Source organism: Aristolochia californica, unplaced genomic scaffold, assembly GCF_029961685.1.
Source record: "Aristolochia californica isolate CCGP_79_NKW_82.1479 unplaced genomic scaffold, dmAriCali1.0.hap1 SCAF_2, whole genome shotgun sequence".
Classification (NCBI taxonomy): domain Eukaryota; kingdom Viridiplantae; phylum Streptophyta; class Magnoliopsida; order Piperales; family Aristolochiaceae; genus Aristolochia; species Aristolochia californica.
In genome coordinates, this window is record NW_027181881.1 from 49,974,581 (window position 1) to 49,989,386 (window position 14,806).

At 36.8% G+C, this 14,806-nt stretch overlaps 2 protein-coding genes across 2 annotated transcripts; one reads left to right on the forward strand and one right to left on the reverse strand.

The window, feature by feature from the left end:
• Positions 1 to 274: 274 nt before the first annotated feature.
• Positions 275 to 9,464, forward strand: LOC137956113 (DEAD-box ATP-dependent RNA helicase 5). The gene is made up of 13 exons (XM_068803457.1): positions 275 to 1,081; positions 1,187 to 1,311; positions 2,684 to 2,791; positions 4,163 to 4,243; positions 5,198 to 5,276; positions 5,758 to 5,843; positions 5,917 to 5,973; positions 6,429 to 6,496; positions 6,685 to 6,753; positions 6,883 to 6,976; positions 7,558 to 7,722; positions 7,799 to 7,891; positions 8,977 to 9,464. The coding sequence occupies exons 1-13, from the start codon at positions 328 to 330 to the stop codon at positions 9,070 to 9,072; spliced, it is 1,875 nt and encodes a 624-aa protein (XP_068659558.1). The 5' UTR covers positions 275 to 327; the 3' UTR covers positions 9,073 to 9,464.
• Positions 9,465 to 9,687: 223 nt separating this feature from the next.
• LOC137955245 (uncharacterized) lies at positions 9,688 to 12,723 on the reverse strand. The gene is made up of 2 exons (XM_068802106.1): positions 11,201 to 12,723; positions 9,688 to 10,994 (listed from the first exon to the last, which is right to left on the reverse strand). Exons 1-2 carry the CDS (start codon positions 12,721 to 12,723, stop codon positions 9,842 to 9,844), a joined length of 2,676 nt encoding a protein of 891 aa, XP_068658207.1. The 3' UTR covers positions 9,688 to 9,841.
• Between the last annotated feature and the right edge of the window lie 2,083 nt (positions 12,724 to 14,806).

Sequence of the window (14,806 nt, forward strand, 5' to 3'; positions counted from 1 at the left end):
ACTAATTCAAGAGTGATAATTTAGATATTGTAAAAGTAAGAATTTGATTAAGTATCTAAACATTATAAAAGTAACTATGTTTGTTTAGGTATTTTATTTTTATATTTAATTAATTTAATATTTTTTTAAAAACAAAATTATTTATCTTATTTTGTTAATTAAAAAGTTAAATAAAACTATCTTAATAAAGTTAAATTATCATATTAGAAATAGACCCTTTTGGGACTTAGATGACATTTCACTGCGGAAGTTCGAAACCCTAGAAATACTAAAAACTGAACTTGCTTCCCGCACTTTGGCTCTTAGTTCGCTCCCTGCCTGGCTACCATGGGCAGAGAACTCGAACAAGCTATGCTTTTCGGCGAATCAGAAGCCCTCCGAAGATCAGAGGAGAAGCTAAAAAAGAGAGAGAAGATGAAAAAGGATAAGAAAAACAACAGTGAAGTATCAGAAATCCAGGTTGGTTTTGGATCAGAAGTAAAAAACGGGGGGGATGACGAGAAGGAACCCAGAAGAAAGAGAAAGGTGGATGAAACAGAAATTCTACGGTCGGAAGAAGACAGTGGGCATGAAGGTGACAACGGGAAAGAAAAGAAGAAGAAAAAGAACAAGGGAAGGAGTAAGGTGCCGCCTTCTTCGGAAGAATTTGATATCTCCAACGGGAATGGTAACCAGACAGTATGTAGTGCTGGAGGTATAGTAGAGGAGGTTGAAAAGAAGACGAAAAAGGATAAAAAAAATAAAAGGTTGGTTTCTGATGAATTTGAGCCCAACTGCAGCAATGGGAACAAAACTGTAGAGGCATTGGACTATGCAATGATTTCTGTTGAAAATGGGGAGAAGGAGAAAAAGAAAGGTGAGACGGATTCTGAAGCAATTGAAGCCAAAGGAGTGATTGTATCTGGAAATGATACAAAAGAGTCAAAATATGATGCTTTGAAATCGTTTGCTGAATCTGGCCTTCCTGCTGAGGTTCTAGAATGCTGCAAAAACTTCAGTAAACCCTCTCCTATTCAGTCACATGCTTGGCCCTTCCTTCTAAATGGCCGTGATTTCATTGGGATTGCCGCAACTGGTTCAGGTACTCTTTTGCCTTTCTCATAATTTCGACGATTACAGTAATTGATTTCCTTTAAAAAGTAGAATCTCACTTCTCATGAGGTGCTCTACTTGATCTTGTCACCAGGTAAAACTTTGGCGTTCGGAGTTCCTGCTCTCATGCATATTTTAGGGAAGAAAATTGGGAATAGACTGAAGGGAGCAAATCCCATGTGTCTCGTGCTCTCTCCTACGAGAGAGCTTGCTCAGCAAGTATGATATTATGCCTTCATTTTACTTTATCGTTAATTTTCACAGTGATCTAGGCTTGTTTTTACCTGACAGTCCATGCACGACCCTCTTTTTCTGGGGCCAGCAGCAAATTTGATCCCAGATTGCAAATTACACCGTCCCCATGGATAGCCATTGCTTCTTTACTGTATTTCAGTTTTCATCTCCGGAGCCAGACCTTTCTTGTTTGGAAGTGGAAGGTTTGAGCTCACAAAAGAGCTATTTTAAGTTTTAACTGGTTCTCCTGAAAAAGAAAATTGCTACTTTTTTTGGAGTTGGGAAGTGCTTTTTCCCCTTCATTAGCTAGTTATTCTCCTTGTAGCTTGGATATCGATCTGCATATTTTAATATTCTGATTATTGAAGCTGGATATTAGGTTACTCTCTTATAATGTCATTGGTAGAGAGTGAACTCTCTACTGACATTTGTACTTAAAATCTTTTTCTCATTGTTGTAAAAAAAATAGTACTTGAAACACCATTTGATGCAAGTATGCACTCATACTTAATGGTGATTTCGTTGTGACAATTAGATGGGCCTCTGGTCGTACTCACCCATCTTGGGGTCTTCAACAGTTTTTTGACAAGATCTGTGATATTGCATCAAGTCTTGACATTGCATGGGAGCATGTTCCTAGGGAAGCCAACTAGTTGGCGGATTCCCTAGCGAGGATTGGAGCCCTTCAACAATGACTTGTTGTTGGAGATGCCTTCACCGCTCCAGGATTGATTCAGTTTGTATCTTTTTAGTTCTTTTGTACATGTGGCTGTTGCTTTTGTATTTTTGGCCTTTTTTCTGTAATCCTTCCCAGGGGTTCCTTTTTTTTTTTGCTATCCTTGAATTAAATCAGTGCATTATTCAAAAACAATATATTGCATTCTTTACATTAACAAAGCTCCACACTTTTGGCTCTGATATGCCTGATATTCATCAATGACTTGAATGAATTTGTGGTTAGAAGTATTGTGTTTTTTTTTTAACGCTCAAATCTCTCTTGCTTTGTCTCTCTCTTAATTCCTTTTAGTTTTTTTTTTTTTTTTGAAGGATCATTTGATATCTCTAATTTAATACAGAAAGGAAAAAGTTTACATATCTATTATACCCATTGGCCTTGAAATGATTAGTTGAGAAGCTTTTTCCCAACTAATAAGCTTCAGTCTCTAGACTTGCACTTTGTGGGACTGTTCACCCATTAACTCCAGATCCATCTCTGATTGTAGAATTATATTTATACTTTTTGTGTGCATGCTTCATGTGTTTATTTATACTTTGCTACTTTCAATTAATTCAGCTAGTTATAAAACTTTCAATCAGGTTGTATTTTTGAGTGTTGAATTTTCAATGTTGGTGGCAGATAGCAGATGTTCTTTCTGTAGCTGGGGGATTTTGCGGTGTGAAAACAGTTTGTGTATATGGTGGAACTTCCAAAGGACCTCAAATATCATCTCTAAAATCTGGAGTTGTAAGATTCTGACTGACTATTTATTTGCCTTTAAATTTGCATATCTTTCCGGTCAAGTTGTTCTATAGTTGCTATCCTTTAATTTGTATGTTGTTTGTCAGCTTTAGGTTGGTTATTTTAATATGGTCAAGGTGTTAAGAAGTGGCTGTGGTGTCCAATGTCAAGTAATTAACCATTTTCAAAAAATGAAAAAGTGCAGGAATCAAAGCAAGTTTTTAGCCCAGGTGCCCTACTATGATTTCCTGAGTGGATAATCTTTTTTAATAGCCATTAAAAATCTTTTTTTTTTTTAATGGATCAGCCATTAAAAAATTGCTGAAACTAAAACTGATAGAAAATAGTTGGGTCGAGTCTGGTTCCATTATAAAATAACTACCCATTAGAGAGGCCTATTGCTCGACATTATAACCCAATGCTAATTTTTAACACTTTCCAGGGTGAGATTTTTTCCCACTCAACACTCCCCTTTACATCTAGACTTACATGTAAGAGCTTCAGACACGGGCACACACCACAAACTTACATCCAACGGAGTATACATCTCACAAAGAACTTGGGGAATACTAACTAGGTATTGGCTTTCTCACACTTCCTGCTCTAATATCACTGTTCGGTTGAACCTTATTCCATCTCAAAATAACTGGCCATTTAGGTGGCTATTACTCAACCTTATAACTCAATGTAGTTTTTTAATATTTTTCAATGTGGCACTTTTTCCCACTCAACAAAAAAGATTGCAAGGGTGCATAATTCTAGTTTCAATTTATTATTGCTGTTTGATGCTTAAACCATTTATGTCAGCTGTTTTTGTTAGAAGTTCTAAAAACTGGAGATCTTCTAAAGCAAAAGAAATACATATTAAAAAAGATGGGCAGACATGAAATTAAAGTCGGGAACATTTTTAAAGCAAATCATTCTTTATGACAAACCTGGAGATTGAATTTTGCTTGTACAAAATTCATTTACTTTTGTTCCATTTTCTGTAGAAAGATGAAGATTATATTAAAATAATTACTTCAGCATTACCAATGGCTCCTATATTGACGTGTAGAATCATTTTCCTATGCATGAACCTTGTCTACTTGAAGAGGAGACCAGTCTAATGCCAAACCGTTTTACCTTTTTACTCAAGTGCATGTTTGTGTAGATCCTTTTTTGGTTTTTGAATATTATCTAAAATATTAAAATACTTGGATGATTACTTTTTCCTAAATTGTCTTTGGAAAAGTTACCTTCATTTGCTTTCGTTCTTTGAAATTTCCTAGTTTGTGATGGTGTATGTTAAATTTGGTGTCTTTGATCTTTTTAGATAAGTAATGTACCACTTGAAATGATATCATCTTATATGTTTGCATCTTATGTGTACTACAGGACATTGTTATTGGGACTCCTGGTCGTTTAAAGGATTTGATTGGCATGGGTATTTGCCGCCTAAAAGAAGTATCTTTTGTGGTAACTACATAACTGAAATAGCTTGTTTGATTATCACTTTTTTCCCTTGACGACGTGACTGACAGACTGCTGCTCATCTTGCTGAAAGAATAGTAGTGATATTCAGTCATTTTCTGCTTCTCTCTCTCTCTCTCTCTCCATCTTTTCCATTCATTAATTTCCAATGCTGCAGTCAGCCAGTTGATATTTGCTGTTATGAATATTTTCAAGTTGTTTTATTTAGTTGTGTATTTTTGGAAATATGATTATTTTATATCTTTGCACTAGTTATATCCTTTGAAATGCACAGTTACTGGAGTACAGTTCATATCCTTGATAGTAGATTGCTGCTTTTAGAAATTCTGTCTTTTGTGGAAAAATTGTTAGTGAATTTGATAATGTGGTAGTTATGTCATGTTTCTCATCTTGACCAAACAATTCATTGGATTTCTGTTTTAACAGAGGAAAAAAAAGGAAAATAGATTAAAAGAAAGAGTTTGGAAACAGGCACTTTGGATCTCATACTTATGCAAATTTATCATCATTTCTTATAAAGAATATGATTTCAATGTTGTCATAATCATCACGTCTTTGTTGGGCTCGAGCACATCGATTCTTTTACTCTGCTCTTATTTATGTTTTTTGGTTTCTTTTTCAAAACCACTAATATTAGGCAGTTAGGTAAGCTTTCTGCATACTTATGTTCCTCATTCAACAGAGAAAAAAACCTTCTGTGCTAATTGGTGCAATCTTAGGTCTATATCAACTTTACAAGGGTAGTCAGCTAATTATGAATTGATGACTTTACTTGTTTTTGTTAATTGAACAAGGCATGGATTTCTACTTCTGATCAGAACAAGAATAATGCTGACTAATGCTTGTGTTTTTTTCTTAAAAGAATTAAGAAGCCCAATATTTTCTTTGTTGTGTGCAGTTTTTTTTCCTTTTCATTGCTTTAATAGTGGGTATCTGTAGGTTCTGGATGAAGCAGATCGGATGCTGGACATGGGGTTTGAAGCTGAAGTTCGTTCAATACTCAGCCAAACATCCTTGTGTATGCAACACTGACTTAACATGGTTTTACTGTGTCGAGAAGCCTTGTGTACAACAATATTTCTATAGTTGATTTTTTTAAAAAATAAAATAAATTCTTTCCTTAATTGCAGCTGAAGCTCTAACTTGACATCTTTCAAGTTAAACTTTTCTCAGAAGTACTTTGTTGACCTCTCTTTTTTGAGTTCACATCCTTGTAACTCATGGGAGAGACTAGGCATGTGACTTTGTATGTTTTTTGGTTTAATGTGTCTGTCTCATGGCTGTTTTCTGCCCCATAGATGTTGCTAAAGGTCTGTGATGTCACAGTTGCTGTATCTTTCATCATTGAATCTCTGAATTTCGCATTGATAATTTCTCCATATTTATTATATTGTTTGTGCTTGAAAAAAATAATTTTCTGACCATGAAACATTCAGCAGTACATCTTTTAGACCTATATTTCATTTTTCACTTAGAAAGTTTAACATTTTCTCTTGCAGCCCGTCAAATGGTAATGTTTAGTGCTACATGGCCTCTAGCTGTGCATCAGTTAGCCCAGGAATTCATGGATCCAAATCCTGTTAAGGTGTGCTCCTTGTTCAGATTTGAGATTTCTACTATGCTTATCTCTGTTCGCTCTCTAAAGTATCACTTATCAGGTTGTCGTGGGTTCAGAGGATTTAGCTGCAAACCATGATGTTATGCAGATAGTGGAGGTACTTTAAACAACTGTTTTGAGTCCATTTCGAGGCAATGTGCACTTGGTTACTACTTTTTGTCGAGTTAATAATACTACTACATTTAATATTAATAATAACTGCTCTCATATGTCTTTGGAAAAATACTATTATTACTATTGTCAGTACTTCTTCTTCTTTTTCTATTATTTCTATTATTGTTGTTGTTGTTGTTGTTATCGTTGCTCTTATTCTTTTTGTTGTTATTGTTATTGAATGTAGAGACTTTATTGAGAAAAAAAGAGATGTAATACATATTGAATCTTCCCAACCTGGAGAGAAGGTTGGAAAAACATAAAATATTGTTGTTATTTCTATTAGGACTACAGCTACTACTTCAGCTGTTTTTACTATTGTTGCTATTCTTTTTAGTATCATTCATTCATTCATCCGTTCTTACCTTCAATTTTATTCATTCATTCATCTTTACATAGGTCTTGGATGACAGATCACGCAATGATCGCCTTATTGCGTTACTAGAAAAGTATCACAAGTCCCAGAGGTATGTTCTATGTTGATCTTTTTTTTTACAGAATTATGTTTACAGATTATAATACAGTTGCACTAATCTGTAGCTTTTCGTGGGGAAGGAAGAGATTTATGGATTTTACCTTTTTGCTGATCATCACATATGAGTGGCTACTTGTGACTGCATTCTTTTGTTACTTAACACTCTGTAATTCTGAACAGGAATAGGGTCTTGGTGTTTGTTTTGTACAAGAAGGAAGCAGCTCGGGTTGAGACCATGCTTCAAAACAAGTAACAATCTTAATATTCTATATGATTTTTATTTTTATTTTTTGCAAATTTTAAACCTTCCTACTGGATATGTTATCATTAATAATGTGAAATATTAACAAACCCGACATTTCTATTCTGCTTTGAAAGGGGCTGGAAGGTTGTCTCTGTTCATGGTGACAAATCTCAACATGATCGTACTAAAGCACTTTCACTATTCAAGGAAGGAAAGTGCCCTCTAATGGTAAGTATCAAAAGTAATTTGTAACAGTAGCAGAATTAGCAGTTGTCCTAAGATTGCTTTTGATTTGAAAAGAAATGGCCATGCGGACTCAATGAAGAGGTTAGGGGGTTTTAGAGATAAGAAGAATTGTTCCATCCAGGAATTGTAGCTCGCATCAAACAATAATATACAACATTGTATACTGGTTGCTGAAATGTAGCACTGGTTTTTTATTTTTCATTTTGAAAGTGGGAGTGCAAGGAACATGCTGTCATTATATTCTTGACTATTGAAGGAAGAAGTTGGTCCTTCCTGTGGATGTTTGACTGTAATATGAGCCAAAAATAGTGAAAGTGCCATGAGTATAATTGCATATATCTAACAGGAGTGAAACTTACCATGATATAGAATGAGTCCTTACTCTGAATGCCAACTTTGGAAACATTGAATTCCTCATTCCATCTAAGTAATCTTGCTAATGATAGGAGCCTTTTTTTACGTCACTTTAGGTATTTGCTGCTGTTGGACATTGATTGCACTGCTTTTGAGTTGTTCTATGCACTAGTTATGTGTTTTATGTCTTCTAATTATGTATTCTGTAGATCGCCACAGATGTAGCTTCGCGAGGGCTGGATATTCCTGATGTGGAAGTAGTGATCAATTACAGCTTTCCCTTGACTACTGAGGATTATGTTCACAGGATAGGCAGGACAGGTCGAGCTGGTAAAAAGGGTGTTGCACACACCTTTTTCATGCACGAGAACAAGGTGGTATCATCATTTATCTGATTAAATGTTTCACCAGGCTGATTTTTTAAACAAAGAGTGGCTTGACCTTTCGCAGGGCCTTGCTGGAGAGCTTGTAAATGTTCTTAGGGAAGCTGGGCAGATTGTGCCCACTGCACTCACGAAATTTGGCACTCATGTGAAAAAGAAGGTATGCCTTTTCTGTTGTGTTCTATTTTTCTCTGTTAAGAAAGACTATAATGTACCTACAGATATTATTTTTGAGGGATGGATGATAAACAATTGAAATAATTTTTTTTTTTAAGAAATAATTTTTTTTTTTTTTTTTGGAAAAGATGTATTAATAAAACAGGAGAAATTACAAAGCCAGAAAAGCTCTTTCAAATGGAGAAACTGAATGGAATCCTCAATTTTGGGGTAGTATATCAATGATGAGGATCACTGTAGGATGGGTGTGTTAATTATGTAAGCCAGTCATGGTCTCATGAATGAAATGCTTCAATAACCGCCTATAAGTCAAGGGTTTAACCATAAAATGGTAACTTTTCAGTTTATTTTGTGAAACGTAAACTTTTCTCTGTTCATATGCCTACTGAAGCTATGAACTGATGGAATTCAGGTAGTTATAACTGGACACTAGGATCATTTCAACAAAAAAAAAAGACTGTCTTTTCCTTGAACAGCATATAAAATGTTAACATGCGGCCTTATAAATTCTTTTTCATTTTTTCTTGGAAAAACCTAAAGAATTCTTTGTTAACATGTAATTTTCATTAATCTAGTGTCTACTCTTAATACCCAAAATGCTTCCCTGAATATCAAATATTAGTTTAAAATTTTTTGTTCTTTTAATTTGAGAAGACAGCTCTTTCCTTTTTCCAGACATGTTAAATAGGAATAATATGGCTTTGTTGATGTTAGCTTTATAAACGAGTTAGGACGAAAAAAGCATAGATGGAGGTGGTGGTGGACTGACAGAAAGACGGCTTAACAATGGAGTCAACAAATTATGATTAGAATTAGGAAAATGATTCATGTGTCTCTCTCGAGATGGTTGAACAAGGCTTGGGTGATACATCCAAAAAATAAAAAGGCTTGGGTGATACATTCAAAAAAAGAAAAGGCTTGGGTGATATTTGATGAAAGTTGAAAAACTGTCATACATTGGCTGATGGATTATGACTCGTTTCATGTGGATGAGTCCTGTTTGTGATGGTTCTTGCACTGTTCTATATTCCTAACCCGATACTTAATCCTGGTTCAATCTTTACTCAGGAATCCAAGCTCTATGGGGCCCACTTCAAGGAAATTGCTGCAGACGCTCCAAAGTCTACGAAGATCACTTTCAACACTTCCGATGATGAAGATTAATTGCTAAAGCAGTTCTGCTTCCCATATTCACTTATGTTCCAGGGAATTTCTTGGATAAACGATCAAATATTCAAATTTGTTTGGATCTTCCAGAGCCAAAAGAATAAAGTGAGGAACAAAGAGAAGCATAAAGAGGATTACTAGGATATGCAGACTGACGAAAGGCCAGTAAGTTAAAAGCACAGAAGTGAACTAGCTCAGGTTTGGTATGTTGTATAATTTGTGGTGGCAGAAACTATGAATTAGGAGCGTTGCAAATTGAGTTAAAACATGGTATTTTTTCCTAGTTGATCAGTAAGTTTTGACATTTTTAGTGAGGTTAGTCATCTTTGATTTCTTATGTCATGGACAATTTATAATATATATATATATATTTTTTTATTTTTTTTTTATTTTTTTGTCATGAACTAGTGCTTGATTGAACTGTGAGTGGTTATTTGAATCTCATGCTGGTGCTATTTAATACAAGTACGACGTTGTTAAGGTTGTGTTGTGTGAATAATTTGCATAGCATGGTTGCAGTAAGTAATTGTCTAATGCCAAAACTAAACTAATGAGACTCGGATTATTTGATGGGAATTTGACAAAGAAAAAGTTGGATCTGACATTATATGAAAAGATAAGTGATCCAGAAGCTTGACTATTTTAATGCGGGAGAGGTAAGAGTCTATAGGGGATGATCCCAACTGTAACATTTTTCTTCTTCTTTTCCTTCTCTTCCTTCGCATTCATCAGCCATTAAGCTATTACCCGTACTGTGGAATACATGCTATCCATTACCGCAGTCTAAAGCAAATAAGAGGTCGCTACTTGATAGACGTGGATTTGTCCATCTGGTCCAAAAGACATTTTCTCTGGTCCAAAAGACATTTTCTCGTAAGTACAGCTCGAGACTGTCCTTGGTGTCCATCACACCATGAGGAGTTATAGAACTTCTTGTAGGCATCTTTAAATCTTCAAATTTTCCTTCCAGCATCTTCACCACCCTACTCATGGAAGGTCGATTCTCAGGATCATCTTGTACACAGCATAGGCCAACTACAATCATCTTTCGTGCATCGTCTTTCAATACTCCTTTACCGTGTAGATAATTTGCATTCTCTTTTGCCCACTCAAATAAATCAGGTCGTTCATGACTAAGTTCCCTCCTTCCTACAGCCATTTCCAGCAGCATTACTCCATAGCTGTAAACATCTGACTTGTTCGAAGGTTCGGAACCTTTCAGATGCTCTGGGGCAATATAACCATGTGTACCTCTGGTTGATTTGAATGACTGGTTCTTACCTCTTTTCCATTCCTTAGCTAGACCAAAGTCGCTGATTTTGGGACAGAAATCTTTGTCCAGAAGAATGTTTGCGGGTTTTATGTCTAAATGCAGAGCTGAAGTGCTTGAACCTTCGTGTAAGTACTCTAGACCCCGTGCAATGCCAACTGCGATTTGGTGTAGCTGCTTACTTTCCAGTGAATTGGGCGAGTCAATGAACTTGTCAAGAGACCCATTTGCTATGAATTCATAGATGAGAGCTCTTTTCGAATTCTGAGAGCAGAAACCCAGAAGTTTGACAATGTTAACATGGTGACTACGCCCAAGGATTTTGACCTCTCTATCGAATTCCTTCCCAGCTCCCTTGCTGTGGAGAACTTTCACTCCAACAAGACGACCGTCACTAAGCTCCCCATGGAATACGGTTCCAAAACCTCCCCGACCTATTTGCTTGCTGAAGGATTTGGTCATTTTCTTGACATCTGAGTGGTTATATCTCTTAGGTTTGTAAAGCTCATAGGCATTTGAAGCCTCCACATCTTGAATGTGCATTGGAGGTCTATTACCGTTGGGGATGACCTCCTTCAGCTCAGAGGAGTGCCTTTCTTTCTTCTCTTTCCTTTGCCAGGAGAAGATTGGCTGTTCAGGTGAGATACTCCTGTAAAAGAAACCAGAAGGAATTACAACTATTAAGGTTTTGCATGCATTACAAGCATCATAGACTGATCTTGTTGAACCCACATTATAAATTCTGCATCTCTGTGCAGTGGAAGTGTGAAGCACTTCCAGGTCTTGTTCTTCTTGAAGACAATCATCTTTATGTATGTTATATTTAGAAAGTAAAGAGGGGAATCTGAACTGTACCTGCTTGGAGCTCTTTCCTCTAGGCTTTTGTCATTCTTTTTCTTCATTGTGGGATGGAACCCCACCTTCCGCGGTTTTTTATCCTCTTCCTCACGAGAACTTTTTACCTTCTTTCTCATTTCACTGTAATCACCTTCTTTTTCTACTTGTTCTTGTCTACCCTTTTCACCCTCCTTGTTGACTACTACTTTTGGACAGTTTCGTTCCTCTGATATTGTTTTCCCTGTTTCATTTTGTTTTAAGTTGCACGCCGTGTCAAATGGTCCCTGCTCCTGTATATCCAAGTGAGTTTTTTTCGGTTCCTCCGTTGCAGAGAAACCTTCTTCTTCCACCGCTTCTTCATTGAAAATTTCTGCTCCTCTCTGGCAGAATGCTTTGTCTGGTACTATTTTGTTCATTTGGCTGTTCTTTAATTCATCTTCCTTTGTGATGGACATTCCACACGGCAAAAGAGGTCCTACGAGAGTATCTTCCTCCGCATCTTGGAAAAGAGAACGGTATTGTGCCCACTTCCTATGACTGTTGTCCTTGTTTTCCAACTCCATCCCAAAGTGGAGTCTGTTTCTATTATCTCGAGATACTATGTTATTGAACTTGCATCTGTTTGTCGAGTGCCCCTGAAAACGGCAATGAGTACAGTAGGAAGGCAAATTCTTGTAGGTTATTGCTTGCCAAAAGCCGCTATTTCCAATTCCAATCCACATTTTTTTCGGGAGCTCTTTACTGAGATCGACCTCAATCCATATTCTAGCGACGTCTGTTCTACTCAAGTTTTTGGTTTGACCATCAACTGCAACTACTGTCCCAACCAAAGAAGCTATTGAGATTAGTAGTTCTTGCTGGAAGAAGACAAGGGGGAGGAAAGGAAAGGAAACCCATACAGCGGCCATGGACGTCTCCCTTTTAGAAAATGGGAACTTTGGAGACCACTTAAACACCTTCATCAAATGGCCTTCGATGGTCCATTTTTGTCTCGTCCAAATCAGGAGCATGTCATCGTCGTTCTCTAATCTAACAAGGATATGAGAAGGATCCAGCAGAGTTAGGGACCATTTACCTTTGAGCGCCCAATTGTTACGAATCCAGTTCCGTATGAGTGGTAGCTTGGGTCTTGTGTGCGTGAATTTCCCAACAAGGCAAAATTTGAACTTCTCAGCATGCGAACTGACAAGAGACTCTTGAAAGCGAATCGACAGTTGAGGTTTAGTTTCCTGAGTGACTTTATTTGCAGGAGGTTGTGTCTGATGATGAGTCGATGGAGCCACTGGGGCAGCAGAAGTAGATGGAGCTGAAGGTTTAATATCTGGGGTAGCAGAAGTAGAGATGTTTTTAGGAGCTCCTGAATCGGAATAAAAAGCTTTCAACACCCACTTCTTCGTGGATCGCCTTCCATCATTTTGTCTCTTCGGCGAGCATTTGACATCGGAGGACAAGCTGCCGACCCAGTGGTCATCTTTCGCTTCAAGCTTCTTCGACTCAAAGTAAGATATGGCCGACTGATTGTAAACATTTCTGACATCCATTCCGCTATTCCGGGGGTGCTCGTCTCTGTCTGCACTTTGCAATTTAGGTTTAATTGGTTTTCTGTTGAACGAGTTCCTTTCGTCACAAGGTTCTGCGAACCTTCTATCCCATCTTCCCTGATCGTTCCATTTCGTGTTGGACTGGCCTTTGTTGACCTCAGACTCTCTGCTTTGGTCTTCTGGTTTATCTTTTTAATGCTTTCGTTTTTTTTTTTTATTATAGATTAATGAAGTTTTTGGTCCCCCAGAGTTGGGGATTGTAGTAGACAACGAGAAATGGTCGATCGTTGAAGAAGGTTGATAGATCATAAATTGATTGTCATGGCGTCGGCAAATTTTACAGAGGTTGTTTCTAGAAGTACTGAGATGGATGTTGATGAGAAGGGTATTATTCATATTCAAATTACTAATCCAAAGTTGAGTGAGAAAAACTATTTAGTGTGGTCCACGTTAGTAAAAATATTTCTTGAGGTATACCCTCTCCTTCTTTCCTTCTTCTCTGCTTCATCTTCTACTTCGTTCTTCTTTTCTTTATTGATTCTCAACTCAGAATCTTCTTCTGCTTCTTGAGCAACTTGGGTTGAAATAGGAGAATCATGGTTTCCCTGAGCTGGGAACCGTGTAACACTGTTGCTCGTTTAGGATGTGCTTTCCGTCGAGCTCATCCAAAAAGAAAAGAAAAAAATCTGTAAAACATGAGATAACTGAAAGCTTCAACACAAAATTTTAAAATATAATGACGAGATTTTTTACTTAAATTCGTCTTTTCCATCAAAGAGGAGAGGTAACTGTTACCGGTTACAACCGACGACTATCACCACTATCCAGGGAAACCACCAGATGGGTCAATTATAGAAACTGATCTTCAAGAGCAGCTAGGGTTAGCTCAATATGGAGACAACGATGATAAAGCCTTGTAACTCTTATCTTGGAAGACAGGCATATTCCGAAGGAAAGTTTTAGAATACTTCAATAGTGTCCCAGTTAGCCAGCAATCATGCAAGTAGTCGGTTTTTCTTTTTACAATTCCTCAAGCTCTTATCTTTAAGAACTTAAAGCATGAGACAAGGAATGCATATTTCTAGCTTTTGGAAGCTTATAAGTTTTCTCAATATATTTGCTAGGGATTTTTCCTTCCTTGATACAACAAATACAAGAGCTATTGGATTTGGAAAATAGTCTTTTACTATCATCAACTTAATCTCAACATGCCATTTTTTAATTTTCATTAAAATTTTCTTCCAGGTTTGAAGTTGAAACCTGATTTGTTTCCAATTGAACTAATCTATAATTTACAGATTTTAACTCATTTTTAGAGTTTAGGGTTTGAGATTTGATTTCTGCAATTTTCCACCAAGTCACCGTAAAAATTCTTTTTAACTCGAAGATATTGAGTTCATTGAAACTAGTTTCAAGTTCTCTTTTCCTTATCCATGGGAGTTCAAATTCTGCAAAATATTCAAAAAGTAACCAAAAAAGATTAAATGCCTACCTAAACTGTGATTGTTACTATCGTTATAGTTAAGGTTACTTGGGCAAATTGATGAGGAGTGGACATGATCACTATTGGCATAGTCAAAATTATATGGACAGTACTGAGAATATTTTACTTCCTAGCCCATCAGTTTTCAAGTAGTCTAGGCGGTTCTCTACTTTCTTTCTCTTCTTTGTGATGTAACTGGTGAGGAAGGAAACTGGAAAGTGGAAACCGGAACCCATTACTGCTCAGCAGAACTATTTGCTCTAGAACTAACTTTAAATTTGTTTTTGCATGTTGGCTGCGTACTGGTGCAAATCGAGAGGGATTCCCAATTCCCAGCTCACCAACACGTATGTAACTAATTGAAATTGAACTCTACGAAATAAACTTATCTAATCCCTAAAATCTAAAAGGCGACTAATCAGAAATTGCTAACCAAAAATGTTAGTAAACATCCTTCAAATATCCAGTCTTCTTTGGACATGGAAAACTGACCATTTATCTTGTGCAGTTCCGAACGCTCTCTGACAAGACGGGGGAAAACTGACAGCGGGCCCTCCCTCAATCTTAATCGAGGGCAAACCCAAAACCCAAAACCCAATA

Bases quoted from the DNA above. Each gene is read 5' to 3' on its own strand.
- LOC137956113 (XM_068803457.1), top strand. From the start codon at position 328: ATGGGCAGAGAACTCGAACAAGCTATGCTTTTCGGCGAATCAGAAGCC. The intron at 5,844-5,916 runs GTGTGCTCCTTG...ATCACTTATCAG, and splicing joins TGGATCCAAATCCTGTTAAG to GTTGTCGTGGGTTCAGAGGA. The intron at 6,977-7,557 runs GTAAGTATCAAA...TGTATTCTGTAG, and splicing joins AAGGAAAGTGCCCTCTAATG to ATCGCCACAGATGTAGCTTC.
- LOC137955245 (XM_068802106.1), bottom strand. From the start codon at position 12,723: ATGGATGTCAGAAATGTTTACAATCAGTCGGCCATATCTTACTTTGAG. The intron at 10,995-11,200 runs GTACAGTTCAGA...TTTCTTTTACAG, and splicing joins GAGGAAAGAGCTCCAAGCAG to GAGTATCTCACCTGAACAGC.